Source organism: Tetrao urogallus (genome assembly GCF_951394365.1).
Source record: "Tetrao urogallus genome assembly, chromosome: 1".
Taxonomy (NCBI): domain Eukaryota; kingdom Metazoa; phylum Chordata; class Aves; order Galliformes; family Phasianidae; genus Tetrao; species Tetrao urogallus.
This window is the reverse complement of record NC_136813.1, coordinates 190,631,444-190,647,068: the sequence shown is the minus strand read 5'-3', so window position 1 is coordinate 190,647,068 and position 15,625 is coordinate 190,631,444. Positions and strand designations below refer to the sequence as shown.

Genomic DNA, 15,625 nt, shown 5'->3' with positions numbered 1-15,625 from the left:
CTAATGAAGTTATGGTAACCTAATCCTCAGGTCTGCGTTAACATGCACAAAGCTCTAAATCTGCTCACCACTCATGTATACACTATGAACAATTTTAAGTACAACTCAGTATTTGTCCATTAAAGTCAGATAATGCTAAAGATAGACTTTTGCTTCTGACATGCAAAGGAAATAAAGGCACCCGTTACAGCAGATTCTTAACAGAGCTGAGTTCAAACATTTTCACAGAATCATAGAATGGTTTGGATTGGGAAGGACCTTTAAGATCATCTAGTTCCAACTCCTCTGCTACAGAAATGGACATCTCCCACCAGACCAGGTTGCTCAAAGCCCCATCCAGCCCGACCTTGAGTGCTTCCAGGGAGGGGCATCCGCAACCTCACTGGGCAACCTGTTCTAGTGTCTCACCACCCTCACAGTAAAGAGCTTCCTCCTAATATCTAGTCTAAATCTACCTCTTCCAGTTTAAAATCATTTTCCCTTGTCCTGTTGCTATGTGCCCTTCTAAAAAGTGCCTTCCCAACTTTCCTGAAGAAGGCCCCCTTTCAGGTACTGGAAAGGATTTATTTCACTATTACATCCCCCAGGAGCCTTCTCTTCTCCAGGCTGAAGTGCCCCAGCTCTCTCAGCCTGTCCTTGTAGGGGAAGTGCTCCAGACCTCTAATCATCATCATGGACCTCTTCTGCACCCACTCCAGTGAGGTGGGTTGAGAACTCGCTGATTGGCAAGGCTTACAGGGTGGTGATCAGCAGCAGAGAGTCTGGTTGGAGACCAGCAGTGTTCTCCAGAGTTCAGTGTTGGGTCTGGTCTTGTTCAACATCTTCACTGACGACCTTGACCAGGTCTCCAGTGTCCACCCTCAGTAAGTATGCCAACAATACAAAGCTGGGAGGAGTGGCTGACATACCTGAAGGCTGTGCTGCCATTCAGCAAGATCCGGACAGACTGGAGAGCTGGGCAGCAATAAATCAGATGAGGTTTAACAAAAGGAAGAAGGAAGTACAGACCCTTGCAACTGGAAAGGAATAACCATGAGTATCAGTACAGGTTGGGGGCATGACCTGTTGGAGAGGAGCTCTGCGGAGAAGGACCTGGAGGTCCTGGTGGATGACAGGTTGGCCATGAGCCAGCAGTGTGCCCTGGTGGACTACAAAGCCAATGGGATCCTGGGGTGCATTAAAAGGAGCATGGCCAGCAGGTCAATGGAGGTGACCCTCCTCCTCTGCTGTGCCCTGGTCAGGCCTCATCTGGAGTACTGTATCCAGTTCCGGGCTCCCCAGTAAAAGAAAGACAGGGATGTCCTGGAGAGAGTCCAGTGGAGGGCCATAAATGTGATAAAGGGCCTGGAGCATCTTCCCTAGGAGGAAAGGCTGAGCGAACTGGGTCCATTCTGCCTCGAGAAAAGACAACTCACAGGGGATCTGATTAATGTTTATAAGAATCTTAAGTGCGAGAGTCAAAGAGAAATGGCCAACCTCTTTTCAGTGTTCTCTGGGGACAGGACAAGGGGAAATGGCAAAAAAACTGGAGCATGGCAAGTCCCACACCAATTTGCATAGGAATTTCTTCATAGCGAGGGCGATGGAGCACTGGAACAGGCTGCCCAGGGAGGTCGTGGATTCCTGTAGACCCCTGTATTTTTTTTATTCCCTTCTTGAAAATAGGCTTTTTGTTTCCCCTTTTCCAATCAGTGGGAACTTCCCTAGGCTGCCACAACATTTCCAATACGGACAGTAGTTTGGCAACTTCATCCATCTCAGAACCCTCAAAGCTTGTGAATGGATTTTAATCAAGTCCCGTGGACTTGCACGCCTTCAAGTTCTTCAACAGTCTTGAACTTGATCTTCACTTACAGTAGGCAAATCTTTCTTCTCTAAGTACTGCCTTGGCATTTTGGGTGGTATGGCTAGAGCCCTTGCTAGTGAAGACTGAGGCAAAGAAGTCACTGAGTACCTCAGCTTTCTCCATATCCCTTGTGACCAGGTGTCCAGTATCCTTCCAGAGAGGGCCTGCATCTTCTCTGGCCTTCCTTTTACCACTGATGTATCTGAAGTTACCCTTTATGTTCCTGGCCAGATTCAATTGTATCTGGTTTCAGCTTTCCTAACCTGATCCTTGGCTCTGCCAACATCTTTGTAGTCCTCCCAGGTAGCCCAGTCCTGCTTGCACTCCTACAGATTTTCTTTTTGAGCTTAATTAAGTCCAGGAGGATCCTTGTTGATATATGATGGCCTGCTGGCATTCCTGCCTGCCTTCCTTTTTCTTGGAATGCAATGTATCTGGACTTGGAGGAGACAAACCTTGAAGAACGACCAGCTTTCTCGAGCACTCCTTCCCACCAGGGTTTTATCTCATGTCACCCTGCCAAGTAGTTCTCTAAAGAGAAAAACATTCCCAACGAGAGAGAAGAAAACAATGACATTCCCAGCATTCCTTACTGAAATGTTAATTGTCTGTGAGTTCTTGGAAGGATGAACTCAACAGTTAAACTAAAAGAAACAACTCCAAGAAGTTTTGAGCTCAAGCCCCTGAAGATAATGAGAGCACACGCAGCTTCATGCAAGTACAAGAGAAGCTAGTAGCTTGCTGCCTGACAAGTCTGTATTGCTTGTAGGAGCTATCCATAAGAGGGAAAAGTACAGCCCATTTCCAAACACCATTAACGTGTTAGCTGAAGCTTATCCACCAGAGTAATCCAAACAGTTAACACCAAACAGGTATTTTCATTGTACTATCTCTGAAGAAGCAACTACACTGGATGAGCAACAAAAATAAAGTCAGTGTCTATGTATTTAGACTCTCATACCTTGTGCAGCTCATCGTAAACCAGTTGATGGGCAAATCTTGGGCAGGGCTCTTCTTCCTGAAGACTTTTACCTGGATTTTCTTTGGCTGCTTGGTCATTTTTATAGACACAAGACCTAAAATATATGACAATAAGTACAATTAATAGAATAGCATTTTGGATACAGTAGAGATGAGGGAAATCTAGACGACAAACTTTAACAAAAGTACTATTTCAGTCACTATTCTCCTCTCCACAGAGACTTTTTTCTTTTGCTTTGTTTCCAACTGAAGGTCCTACAAAATGGACAGGGGAATTGCCAAGTACAAAAAGTTTAACAACAGCAAGTGCTAGATTCTCCACCTAGGATGGGGCAACTCTAGATATTTATACAGACTGAGGATAAGAGGCTTGAAGAGCAGTCCTGTGGATTCTAGTTGATGGTAAGTTGAATCTGGTCAGTGACATTCCCTGGAAACTATACCCCGGGGTGCATGAGACCCAGCTCTTCCAGACAGGTGAGAGAAGGAATTGTCCTTCTCTGTTCTCCACTGTATGGTCTCTCACCTCAACCACAGGGTGCAGTTTGGGTGCCACAATTTAAGAAGGACATAAAACTCTTAGAAAGCATCTGAAGGAGAGCTATAAAGATGGAAAAAAAGGACAAGAAGTACAAGGAGCAGCTGAGGTCCAAAACCAAGGTTTTTCAGACCAGAAAAGGCTGAGGGAAGACCTCATAACAACCTACAGCTCCTCACAAGAACTGGTGACAGTGATAAGGCCAGAAGGAATAGAGCTGTCAAGGGAGGGTCCAGTGGAGAATTAGGAGAATGTTTTTTGCCTTGAACATTTCCTACAGAAAAAACTTCATATAAGGGCTTACTTTTTCCCCCACCCACCTCCCACCTGTCTCCAGCGAAAGAAGAACACAGTTTCCTCCCTTCAAGTGGCTTGTTTCTACAGTCTTTCTAAATACTCTGGGAGAGCCTAAAAGGAACTGAGCTTCAAGATTACCAGTGCATAGTTATAAATTATTATAGAGTTACTTGGGAAGTATGACTGTGTTAAGGACTGCTTTCTAAAGAAATCACTGTAAAAGTTGGAAGTTTTCCCCTTTAATTGACTTACCAGCTGTTCCTCACGATGTCATAAATCCAGAAAGAATTCCTTACATTCTCTTCCCGCTTCTCCTTATCTTTACTGAGCCCGGACAAGACATGGATTTCATTCAGTTCTGGATCAATGGTAGCCCTTTGAGTGAATCCTGTCATTGGAACTGACAAAGGAAAAAAAAAAAAAAAAAAAAAAAAGAAGTTGAAGGCTAAAAATAATATACAGGAAAGGATCTAAGCACCGGATAAATGTATTACCCTCTCCATGAACTTCCAAGAGGGGAATATGGGGATAGTCCAATATTCACACTAAAGGCACAAGACTTCATTAAATTACCTTCTTAGTATTCAGGATGAAGAGCATCTTCAGTTTAACCTTGCAATTTATTATCCCTACTTTCTGTTTTTTAAGTACTTTCACCTCTTCAACTTTCATATAAAACCAGTATCTGGACTGGGTGAACCCAATATTTTCTATTTTCCAGTGTTCTCGTTATTTACCACTACTTAAAACTGAACCATCTCTAAACAGGAGCCGTGCAGAAGTTGCTCCTGTTTAGAGAGCTCCTCGTATGAGTCCTCCGAAGTCAAATGAGAGAAATGAGAGGAAGAAACATCACCCAAAAGTTGATTCCTTCTCTGCTAAAAACAAGTCCTGTACAAATTCTCTTATTTCCTTCTTATTTATGATTCCTGGAAGCATGTTAAACAACACTGTGAGAGCTGCTGTTTCCTAGAGAAAAGTACAGTCAAGGTTTGAAAAAACTGCTGCCCTCAAAAATGAGAATAAAACTGCACTGCAACAGAGCTAGATGATCTTTGCGAGATAAAAATGGGATGATTTTGTCGTTATCTCAACTGTAAAAGGAAGCATTGATTCCCAAATATTTAATTGAGCTAGAAAGCTCAAAAAAAAAAAAAAAACATAATAAACTTATGATCACACAGCTCACAGCCCTGCATTGTTTTCTTTAGTACAAATAATTCAAGGAAGTTTTCTTTATCTCCTGTATGGTTGTGGTATAATTGCTAAGTTACTCTTCTGTTCCACCTTCAGATTAAGAAATACGTTTAAATACTGAGGATTCCAGCAGTTTTCATCATAATTCCCTGAAAAAAAGGTCAGCAAATTTGTTTGGCAGTCCTTTTTGTTTGTTGTATAATTCCCATTTCCTGTTTCCCTAGGCAACCATCCTTCCAAAATGTATTTGTGAAGAACACGTGATCTTTGTTTACAGATCCTGTTTGTCTCATTTCTCTTTCTGGGTCAGTTTACAAAGGCTGGTAAAGGTTCCTGGACTTCAATCAAGATTTTGGCATGAAAAATTCTCAGAACTTTTGTATTTTGCAAATTCTTCCCTGCAATTAACTACACACACAGCCTAGAAAACAAGACCTGTGCTAATAAGCATTTAATATTGCTTTTCAAGAACACACAAAACAGTGTTTTGTAAAACCATTCTCTAATAGACTTGCGTCTCATACCTTACTGTTTACATCTGGTACACTAAGAAAGTAATAGATGTCAATTTGAAAATTCTAGGCAGAAAAATGTTACCAAAATGTTTAGCAAAGCTGAAAAGCAAACATTTTTTAAAAACAATTACCTTTTATGTAAACATAAGTAGGAACTGAGATATATACTGTTAAGTCATTTTTAGAGCCCTCTCAAACAATTCCTTGTTTGTTGTTTTAATGGAAAAGCAAGAGGCAGACTATCAAGCCCTCATCACCATAAACTTGCCTATTTTGACCTCTGTTTTGCAATGAAATTTCAAAGGAAAAGTCATCCAGTCTGTAAGCAAATGGGTACAGAGCAAAGAAGAAAGGCAGGGAACAACACCAGATGTAGAACAACTTCACGTTTTGTTTCATTGGTAAACCATGAGCAAATTTCTGAATCAGTTTAAGGAGTACTGTGAAAGTCACCCCATGAGAAAACTGATAGCAAAAAACACAATTAAAAACTAATTTTTGAAAAATATACATATAGCATGTGTTTTTCCATTGTCAGGGACTGAATCATTGACCCAAAAGGATTAAATCCAAGGCATATGTGAGATATTTCTGGTGAGAAGCATCTAAATTTGATCAGCAATGCTAATATAGATGGAAAATGTCTTTGCAACCCTATCTGCTGCTTTTAACATTCAAGACCATGTCAGGTTACTAGAAAAAAAGCATGCAAATCTCCAGAGCATTAATACCCTAGGCTCACTGAAATGAAAATTATTATAATCATGAGGGATATGGTTAGCATATTATCACTGATACACAAAGCATATGAAACTCGTCTACGGAAGCCTCATCCCTCCTGAAACGTTAAATGTGTTCTGTATCTTTCCTGAAGCTGAAATTATTATTTATGTCATACAAGAGGGAGAAGTTCCTCTGTTTTTTTTTGTTTTTTTTTTTTTTGTTTTTTTTTGTTTTGTTTTGTTTTGTTTTTAAAGCTCCTGGAAATAAAATAGGATTCACATGCAGTAACTGCAATCAAAACCAAATTCAAGTAATTCCAAGCTCCCTGTGTTTTATGTTAGCCTATTCTTGAGATTGAACGCAGAAAGTCTAGAAAAATGTATATTCAAAATATATATATATAAACTGCATTTACTAGGGACTTAAGATGAGGAACAACTTGCATCAACTCTGATCTAAGTAATTAGGCAGAAACCATACTGAAGTAGATAAAGCACATAAGGCATAGGAAACTGACAGCTAGCCTTTTGCAGAAGACAGGAGAAAGATAGGTGCAATATAACTTGAGAAACAAAAAAGCACAATAGATTTGGTGAACAAGTCCCTGAAGATAAAACAAAAGGGAAATAAGGCAAACTACCACATAGTAAGAGGCAGATGCTGTGATATTTTACAATAGGAACATCAGAGATGCTTGCCTATAAACTCCAATCCTTGACAGAGCAAAGGGCTGCATAAAATCATCATGACTGACAAACTGACAAACACTGCCACTAGGGGGTAAGAGAGCTTCATCACTTCCAAGCGCAGCCGGCTTGCAGTCAGCACTGGACGTAATTCAAATGATTGAGGTCAGCATATTATAGAGGGACAACGGCTGTAAACCCTTGTGATATTTAACTAATAAACCATACTTTGGGACGGAAATTAAATCTTGCATGCAAGATGTTAAATTGAATTTATGTCAGTAACAGATTGCTTAGGATCTTTTTTGTTGTTTTTGGTGTTGGTGCAATTTTTTTGATTGTTTATTATTATAGTAATTATATATTTTTAAGAGTCAGTAAAAAGCCATAAACAACATGGGATGAGAATCAGACAGTAATGCCAGTGGACTCTGAGAGCTAATATTTGCAATGTACTGGATCCAAGAAGTACATAAAGCAGTAAGAGCTGCACGAAAGTTCCCTCACTTTTGTGCTTCCCTGCAAAAAGTAGATGTAAATCAGCTCTGGAGCAAACCTCCACTGATTTCATGCAGTCTGGAGTTCCTCTCAGGCCCCACTATCACTCAGATCAGCTGCAGGCAGACAGCTTGAAGGACAAAACAGCAGCTGAGGATGTAGGGCTGGTTGTTTTGAACACGATACTGGCCCGTTGCATAGCGATATCAGCTTGGCTTCTATGACAGATTCATCACAGATTGAAGAGGAAAAGCTGTGCAAAGAAACTGTTAAACAGAATGCAAAATCAAAAGCACGCCCAGAAGAAAGTGAATATTTTTCACGTGCTACTGCATCCTTTTCCCATAATCTCATTAATTATCCCAGTACAGACAGAGAATAACTAATCGAAAGCAAGGGATCTGAATCCTCTCTCCAAAACTTGGCATTTTAGTTTTATCTAGTAAAACCAAAAAGCTTACAGCCTCCATATTTGAAACACTAAACAGCTAACCAGGCCTTAAGTTTACGTAACTGGCTGCATTCAAAAACCAATATGAGGTCTGCTCTGAAAGTAATACCTCTTCTTTCAGTATGTCAGCCCATGACGTTGGCAGTACGTCAGCAGAGGTTGAACCTTCCTGAAAACACTGTTACATTTTGTTGGCACATGACAGATGGCAGTGGAGGGGCAGCTGAGAGAATGGCATCTGACATGGAAGCGCGTATGAAGCAAAGGTGTGTCAGTGAATTCTTCCACATGAAAAAAAATCGCATCCATTGACATTCGTCAATGCTTGCTAAATGTTTCTGGAAACCAAGCAGTGAATACAAGCACAGTGAGTGGTGTGCCTCAGCAATGACTGTCATAGCAACTGTGAAACAGTGGGTGCAAGTGAAAATGTACAGCTAATGGTGGTAGTGACCATGCTGAAAAACCGTGCTTTGTAGTCAAGAATTTGCTCCATCAGATAGTGTTACTGTGCTCTATGCATCTACAGTAGTGTCCATGGAAATAAGCAGGAACTCTTACTTTCAGAGCAAACGACGTAATTCCTGAGAAAACTCTGCTAAAATGCTGAGTAACCATGCAGTGTCAATTCAGTCTTCTAGAAAAGTGACACCTAATCATGCAACAGATATGCTCCTACTACTATAATCCCTACTTGAAGACTTTTTTTTTTTTTTTTTAAATTACTGTGATCATTTCAGCAAGCTGAATATTTTTTGGCTTGCATGTACAAACAGCTACAGTTGTTTCGAGCACAATGTTGACTGCTGCCAGTATCTAAGCAAGAGGAAAAACAGAGCTCTCACACAGAGGCAGAGTTTGCCAAGCAATAAGCTGGAATTCACACAGAGGAGGATTTCATAATACTAGACAGAGGTTTGGAAATTAAATCCCATCTCTTATTGGGTAAGAAATTATAGCAAGTTTTTAAACATGTTCTGAACACACAGAACTGGCAAATGTAATATTGAACCTCTAGTTGCCAATCACTTCTGAAGGATTCACTAAGGGAAGCAAGTTCACTGATACAGCACTTTAGTGCCACCTAAATTACAATTCCTTCACAACTTGCTACGGCTAATCTTGCTACAAGCAAGCTGCAAGCATCCTCCTCCTCATGATACCCCATGATTAAAAGAGCAGAGAGAACAACATCACACTACTGCTGTTCACCAGAACCTAGCATATTCCTAAAAGAAAAATCTGAGGGGAAAAAAAAAAAAAAAAAAAGCAGTATGTCAGCAAGTTGCTACATATTCCTCCTTGTAATTCATAAAGCTGAAGCAGCACATCCTGAACTTTAATGGAGCAAAGTGACAGAGATAGTATTCAAGCCAGCTGTTGACACAGCAAGATAATAATTATTCTCTTGGATTTTTCATGATGAGACTGTGTTTGGAAGCCAGCCAGGGAGCAGCAAGGCGACCATGTGAACTGTTTGGTTGATATATTCAAGAAAAATAACAAATGAGCAACCCTGATGTTCAGTGAATAAGCTCTCTCCCAAGGAATGAGAAATTTTGGAGAAAGCCAATCATTTAGCAAATTCAAATGGAATTCTGCTCAGTCTTTCCTGTAGAGCTCTTAAGATTTGTTGACTGCCAAGTCTCCTCACCTTCAAAGACAAAACCAAGTGTTTTTAGATTGGTTCAGATAAGCACCTCACAAGAATGAAGAAAAGATAACGTACATCACCAAAAAAGTACTTCCATGTTAAAAGATACGCTGGCCACTGGCGGGACAGACCTTAAAATGAACACAGGGCAAAACACGTCAGGTGTCAAACAGACAATCAAAATGAGATATGCACATCAATTGTCCAAGCTGGCTCCAAACTACGCTTTTAATTTTGATTCATGTTTTTCCAACAGCGTTTTGCTCTACATGAAGGTTTCCCAGATCGGGCAGTGCCGTCTCTGTCCGTGGTCCTTACCCATGAAAACTCAGCTCTGGAACACGCCTGACTTCCTATATCCAATGAGCAGCTGCCCAAGCAGGGCTGGGAAAGCTTGAGGGAATTAAAAATATATATACATACAGACAGTTTGTCCTTAAGTACTACTTCGCAATTAAAAGAAAATACAAGAACACACAGGGCTCGCTCTTGTTTGATTTGATTAGTTACTGAGTGGATACAGAATGATCTGTGCTCTCCTGCAGCAGGAAATTCTCCCTCTGACACACCACCTGAGTCAGGGCCAAACAGGATTATCACAGGAACCTTGACCACAAGTGCTCCCATCAGCTACATTAGACCTGAAATGACTGCCCACGATTAGTCATATGCTGTGTGCTGAGCAAGTCAGGCAAGCTGTCAATATAAACTTTTAAAGACATGTGATATCAGTGACATCTCTAATCCATATGTATGCCTCAGACAAACGCATGGCTTGTGATATTTTTGGTTTTTCTTTTTCCCCCCTATGAATAATTGTAAGTCTGTAACTGCTCTAAAAGGGCTCATCCACCAACATGCACATTCATGCCCCTTCTTCAATCACAGGCTCTGCTCTTCAATCACACTATATGTCCTCCAATTTCATCACTACTGCCTTTGTTCTTATCAGACTCATTATCACGATTGAAATCTCCTTTCCTCAGTCCCGTTTCAACCACTTCTCTAGCTGACCTAATGAATTTCTTGCTCATAACACTTATCACACAGGAGAAAGATAACCAATATGAATGACTTTATTTTGGTGCCCTCCTGTGACAACAGGGAGAAAGCACTAGTGTTTTGGATGCACTGAGGTGGAGAAAGCACCAGTGCTCACCCTGCAGAGGAGGCAAGTGCAACTGGAAGACAAAAAGAGTCGTGAGACTTAGCTATGCACAAAGCAGACTCAGTAACAAGAGAGTTTCAGTATGCAAATCCTGGAGAGCTCTATTTACAAACCAATCTTTCAGCAGCTGTACCTTGGTCAAATTTGAGTATTTTCCAAATAAATAAAATAAAGTATGTCTAAATTTGCTACAGCTTGCAGTCCTTTATCTCAAGCACATAATCTACACAAGGAACTGATTTTCTACAACCAACGCTTAAAGTACAACTAAGAGTAAAGAATGACTAAACAGCATCAACAACTCATCCACAAGATGAGATAGCAGCAAAACCAAAACATCACCATAATTTTCTGACACGGTACCCATTTCATATTACTGATATGCCTTCCAGTTTTTCTACATTAATTTTTTTCCAGTCTTCTCACTGCTGCACTGAAAATTTTAAACAAATGTACAATTCAGTTTTTAGATAAAGTAAAAATCAAAATAGCTCAACTAAGAATAGCACTGAATGCCATATGCGAGCCAGGAACAAAATGTAATCATGGGACTTTATAGGAACATTTAGGTCAGGCACCTTCAACTTGATTCATCACACTAAGCAGCATAAAACTCCACAGCAACAAATCACTGAATCACTTAGTTCACGCAGATCAAACCAACATATCATCACCTAACAAGAACACAGAGACTTGCTTTTTTGGGGCAAAAATAATGCTATCACAATATTTACTGTCTGCATGTATCAGGCATTTTGCTCTGCTCCTGTTAAGACACACCGAATTTTAGCATTTTATTACAAAAGTGAAGGAAACATTGGAATCTGTTTGTTTACTTTTCACACATGCAAGAACAGTGAACTGAAAATCTTGTGAATTATTTTCAATGACTCATTTCTTACCATGCCTACCATTCACCACTCATGGACCTGTGGGAATGGGAAGGAAGGTTAAATACTTGATTCCCATTTGCGTAACTGAACCCTGCAGATAATATATTCACTGAGAAGTGGTGCTCAACGTCTTTACTAGCTTGAAGACAAGCTCAATAACTTTAAATATGAAGTTAACATCAGAGATAGTTCACAGCCACATATTTTAAAGCTTCTGGCTATTAAGAAATGCAGCTTTAAAAAAGCAAAATGGAAGAATGCTAGTAAAACCATCAGAAAAAAAAAGAACAATACAAAACTTTGAAAGCTCTAAGGACCACAGTCTGTGGTTGTGTACACAGCAGCATGGGGCAACAAGCAGGCACCTTATTTAATAAGACTGACAACAATACAAGCTGTTTCTTTCTTGGAAGCAATGAAGTAAATAAATCACTCCAGAGAATAAGTGTTTGGGTACTCTTCTCCCTCACTGACATATCTAAATTGAATGAGCAAACACGAACTCATAACTATCAATAATTCACTTCGGAAGTTCAGTAAAATTAAGCCTGATCAAAATAAGGAGGGAAGCCTAGATTTCAGGTAAAATCAGCTTCTTAGGATTTTGGTTGCTGGAAGAACAGTAAACAAGATCAAGCATGTTATTACATTACACATAATACCAGAAGCATTAATAAATTCTCTCATCATAGTAAACAGTGCAATGTAAATTTCAACTTCCAAGCCATAGGTTCAAAAATCAGGATATCAGCAAGAGAGGAAAACAATGTGCTTCATACAAGCAGAAATCTTTTTTTCCAAAATGACCATTCTTCTCCCTTTGTGTCATGTTTGAGGAGAAAAAGCTTGAAATCAATTCTATATGGCCATGTCCTCTGGGTGTTTTTAGAGGATTCTGGTATACAGGACTTCTGTATGTAGTTCCAGGTGGCATGAACCAAGCAGGACTGAAGCTTTACTCTATACTGCTACCACATTTAGCTCCCCTTCCTCAATTCAGAGCAAGTATATCAGCACACGCGCAGCAGAAGCCTCATTTTCTCATCAGCTCTGATCAGGCAAAATAACCTCTGCCCCTCTGCTCCATTTCTCTGGACATCCTACCTGCCTTTCTGCATCTCAAACCAAGCTAATGATTACTGTTTCACAGCACCTTTGACTTTGTAGAAGTTAAAAAGCTGTTCTCTCCTTCCCTGTTTCCACAGACAATTATTTTTAAGTTTTTTTTCTCATCTCTGCTGAAATTGCAAAAATGTTCTGTGTTTAATTTTGCTTTTTTTTTTTTTTTTTGTCTTTTTGTGTTTTTTTTTTTTTTTTTTTTTTTTGATGGGCATATGGTTTCATGCATCAATTATTTGTATTGTGCTAAAAGGTGGAGATATTGAATGACAAGAAGGACAAAAGAGCTGGCATAAGTTTAACCTATATACTGTGGAGTTCACTTGGGAACACAGGGCTGGTTAAGGATGCTAACCTGATACCACAGGACTCTGCAGTTGGCCATTCACCTACTTAGCAATATATTTCTCATTCGTACCAATGTGAAGACATTACTTTGCAGTCATACTCTTACCCATCCCTGAATCTTTCTTAGTACCATCTGATATGATATCCACATGGTCGCTGTCTACATCGTAGCTGAAGAAATCATTCAAGTAAGTTTTTGATCTCTGGCCACCAAACACGTATAAGCAGCGATTTTTCTAGAAAGAAAGAAAAAGGTATTCCTTAACCAAGTTCTTTATTTCTGTTTCACAGAAACATTAATGAATGAAAGAGTAACAGATTTTTCTTCTAAATTTAAAATCATGCTTTTAATTTGGTAATCATCTATTACTTCCATATCCACAAAGATTCACAGAATTATGCACAACAGTTTATTATTCACAGACTTAGTAAAAGCTATATAATTCTTGATTTCATTCTTAATCTTTTCCATTCTTGAATACACGTATTTTCAGTTTCAAGAGCTATACCACTGAGAGCTTCCCATTTCTCCACCCCCAAACAAATGCAATTTTAGAAGACATTATTTTCTCAGTCTAAGTAAGGCTATAAACCTGGATCCAACAGAGTATCTACTCCAGAGTAACCAGACAAATTCCACATAGTAATGGTTATAGCCCTGCTGTTTGAACTGTAATTGAACTCTAAGGTCAGAATTTTGAAATGGCAATTCACTTCTCAAGTCCAATACAGAAGAGTGAGAAGTCTCAAGGTAGACAAGGAAATAGCCTCAAGTTGTAGCAGGGCAAATATAGACTGGATGTCAGGAAGAATTTCTTCATAGGAAGGGTAGTCAGGCATTATAACAGGCTGCTCAGGGCAGTGGTGGACCTTCCCATTCATGGAGGTATTTCAGATATGTGCAGACATGGCATGAAGAGACACATTGCTTAGTGGCAGACTTGGCAGCATTAAGTGATGATTGGAGTTGATGATCTTAGTGGTCTTCTCCAATCCAAGTGATATAGTGTCCAAAAACAACCCTACTAGATAATAATTTCACAGTTTAAACCAGGAACAAAGAAATTAAGAGTAACTATCCAGATACCAACACACTAAGAACAGGCAAATATGCAGAAAAGCCAGCTTTATCACTTCTTTCAAGCTCATCAAGTAGAAGGCCCATAAGAGGCAGACTGCTTTTCTTACAAAAGATTGAGAAAACAGCAAAGTATCTAAATTGACATCAACTCTACTTGTTGAAATCTGTCTTCTTCAGTTTACCACGGACATATACTTAAATCCTCTGGTACCTACGCAGAATTGTGTGGCAGTATTTTCTTTTCTTTTTTTTATAAAACCAAGTTTTAGAGAGTCATTAAAAGCTCTAAAAGCATAGCAATCACTATGAAACTTCTGATCTTTCATTTGAAAGGGAAAACCTTTTCAAACAGGTCAGTTTTCAATTGTACATTGCAGAACACGTACGGATGCCACAACATTAATTCCAGTTCCGTTCCTTCTCCCATCCCCAAATCAAAATTCAACATCGGCAAAACTTTGAAAATTTGTTTGCTGCCACTAAGCTTGGTGCAGAACTGCCACTACACCATGTCTGCCTATGGAAGCTTCACAGTTGATACAATTCCCCTCTGTACTGTGTTATTCTACTGAAGGTATCTGTAAAAAAAGGTAGTCCAGTGCATATACAATGCCTTACAACCCTCATCCTGCAAATCTTATGTCCTGCCCTTAAACAGCTGATGAGCACAAGTGGAAAAGTAACAGAAGATTTTTATTTTCTATTTATCTACCCAGTAATAAAGTGCCACACAACCTCTATCATCAAGCATTCTGCCATTCCCCATCAGGCTCTGGATTAAAAGCCCATAATGCCATCTGAACCAAACTTAACAGCTAATCATGATAACAGGCAGCAGCTGGGCCCCTGTGCTTCTGAATGCACACCAGGTAAGCCCTGCACTAGTCAAGTTTACCATTCCTGGTCTAATTGATACTTTATGTAATTACAGAAGACTCTAAGATTCTTTACTAACTCTGAAAGGAAAATACTTATGAGTAAATTCAACCAGTGGACTGCAGTTCAATGCTATTATTTAATTAGAACCCATTTAGAATTCACCTTGCTTTTACTTTAATTTTTATTCATTTTAAGTCATGAAAACTTTGCCTGAGACTTCACTTAATACCACCTGCACTTACAAAACAGATGATTAGAACATCATTGAACATAAAAATCAAGTGAGACAACACATCATTTGGAAGATTAAAGAGCCTGCAAGACAATCAAAACCAGAGGCTCTCTTTAAGGTCAGACACCATGAATCAAGATACGGTGTGGATACTTACAGAATGGAACAACATACAGTGTCCTATGCGGGACTGGATATCCTCAGGTCCAGCATTACAGGAATCCTCTCTCAGAAGTTTCCACGTCTGACACTGGCAGTCAAAAGCAAACAATCCGCTGAACTGTGGTTCGCTGGCTCTGCTGTCGTCAACACTGCCATTACAGGTCAAAATTCTGCCTCCAAAGGTATATATCATGTGTTTTTCAGAATCCATGCACATCTGTAAGAACAAAAGAAGTTTTTAAGAAAGCACATTAAGATCCGAACGTGCTCAGATTTATGATTATGCATCCCTCCCCTGCAAGTGATATCTAGCAAGTTAGATAGTACTCTGCACATCTCAAAGTCTCGTGAATAGAC

At 39.7% G+C, this 15,625-nt stretch overlaps 1 protein-coding gene across 1 annotated transcript in view; it reads right to left on the bottom strand.

The window, feature by feature from the left end:
* The window catches only part of MKLN1 (muskelin 1), a gene marked incomplete at its 5' end in the record, with an annotated part of 100,368 nt that overhangs the window by 14,242 nt on the left and 70,501 nt on the right, over window positions 1-15,625 (bottom strand). The window contains 4 exons of the mRNA XM_079540440.1: window positions 2,808-2,922; window positions 3,915-4,062; window positions 13,021-13,150; window positions 15,264-15,485. Of these exons, the coding sequence (XP_079396566.1) occupies window positions 2,808-2,922; window positions 3,915-4,062; window positions 13,021-13,150; window positions 15,264-15,485 (615 nt within the window). The remainder of the gene's footprint in view (window positions 1-2,807; window positions 2,923-3,914; window positions 4,063-13,020; window positions 13,151-15,263; window positions 15,486-15,625) is intronic.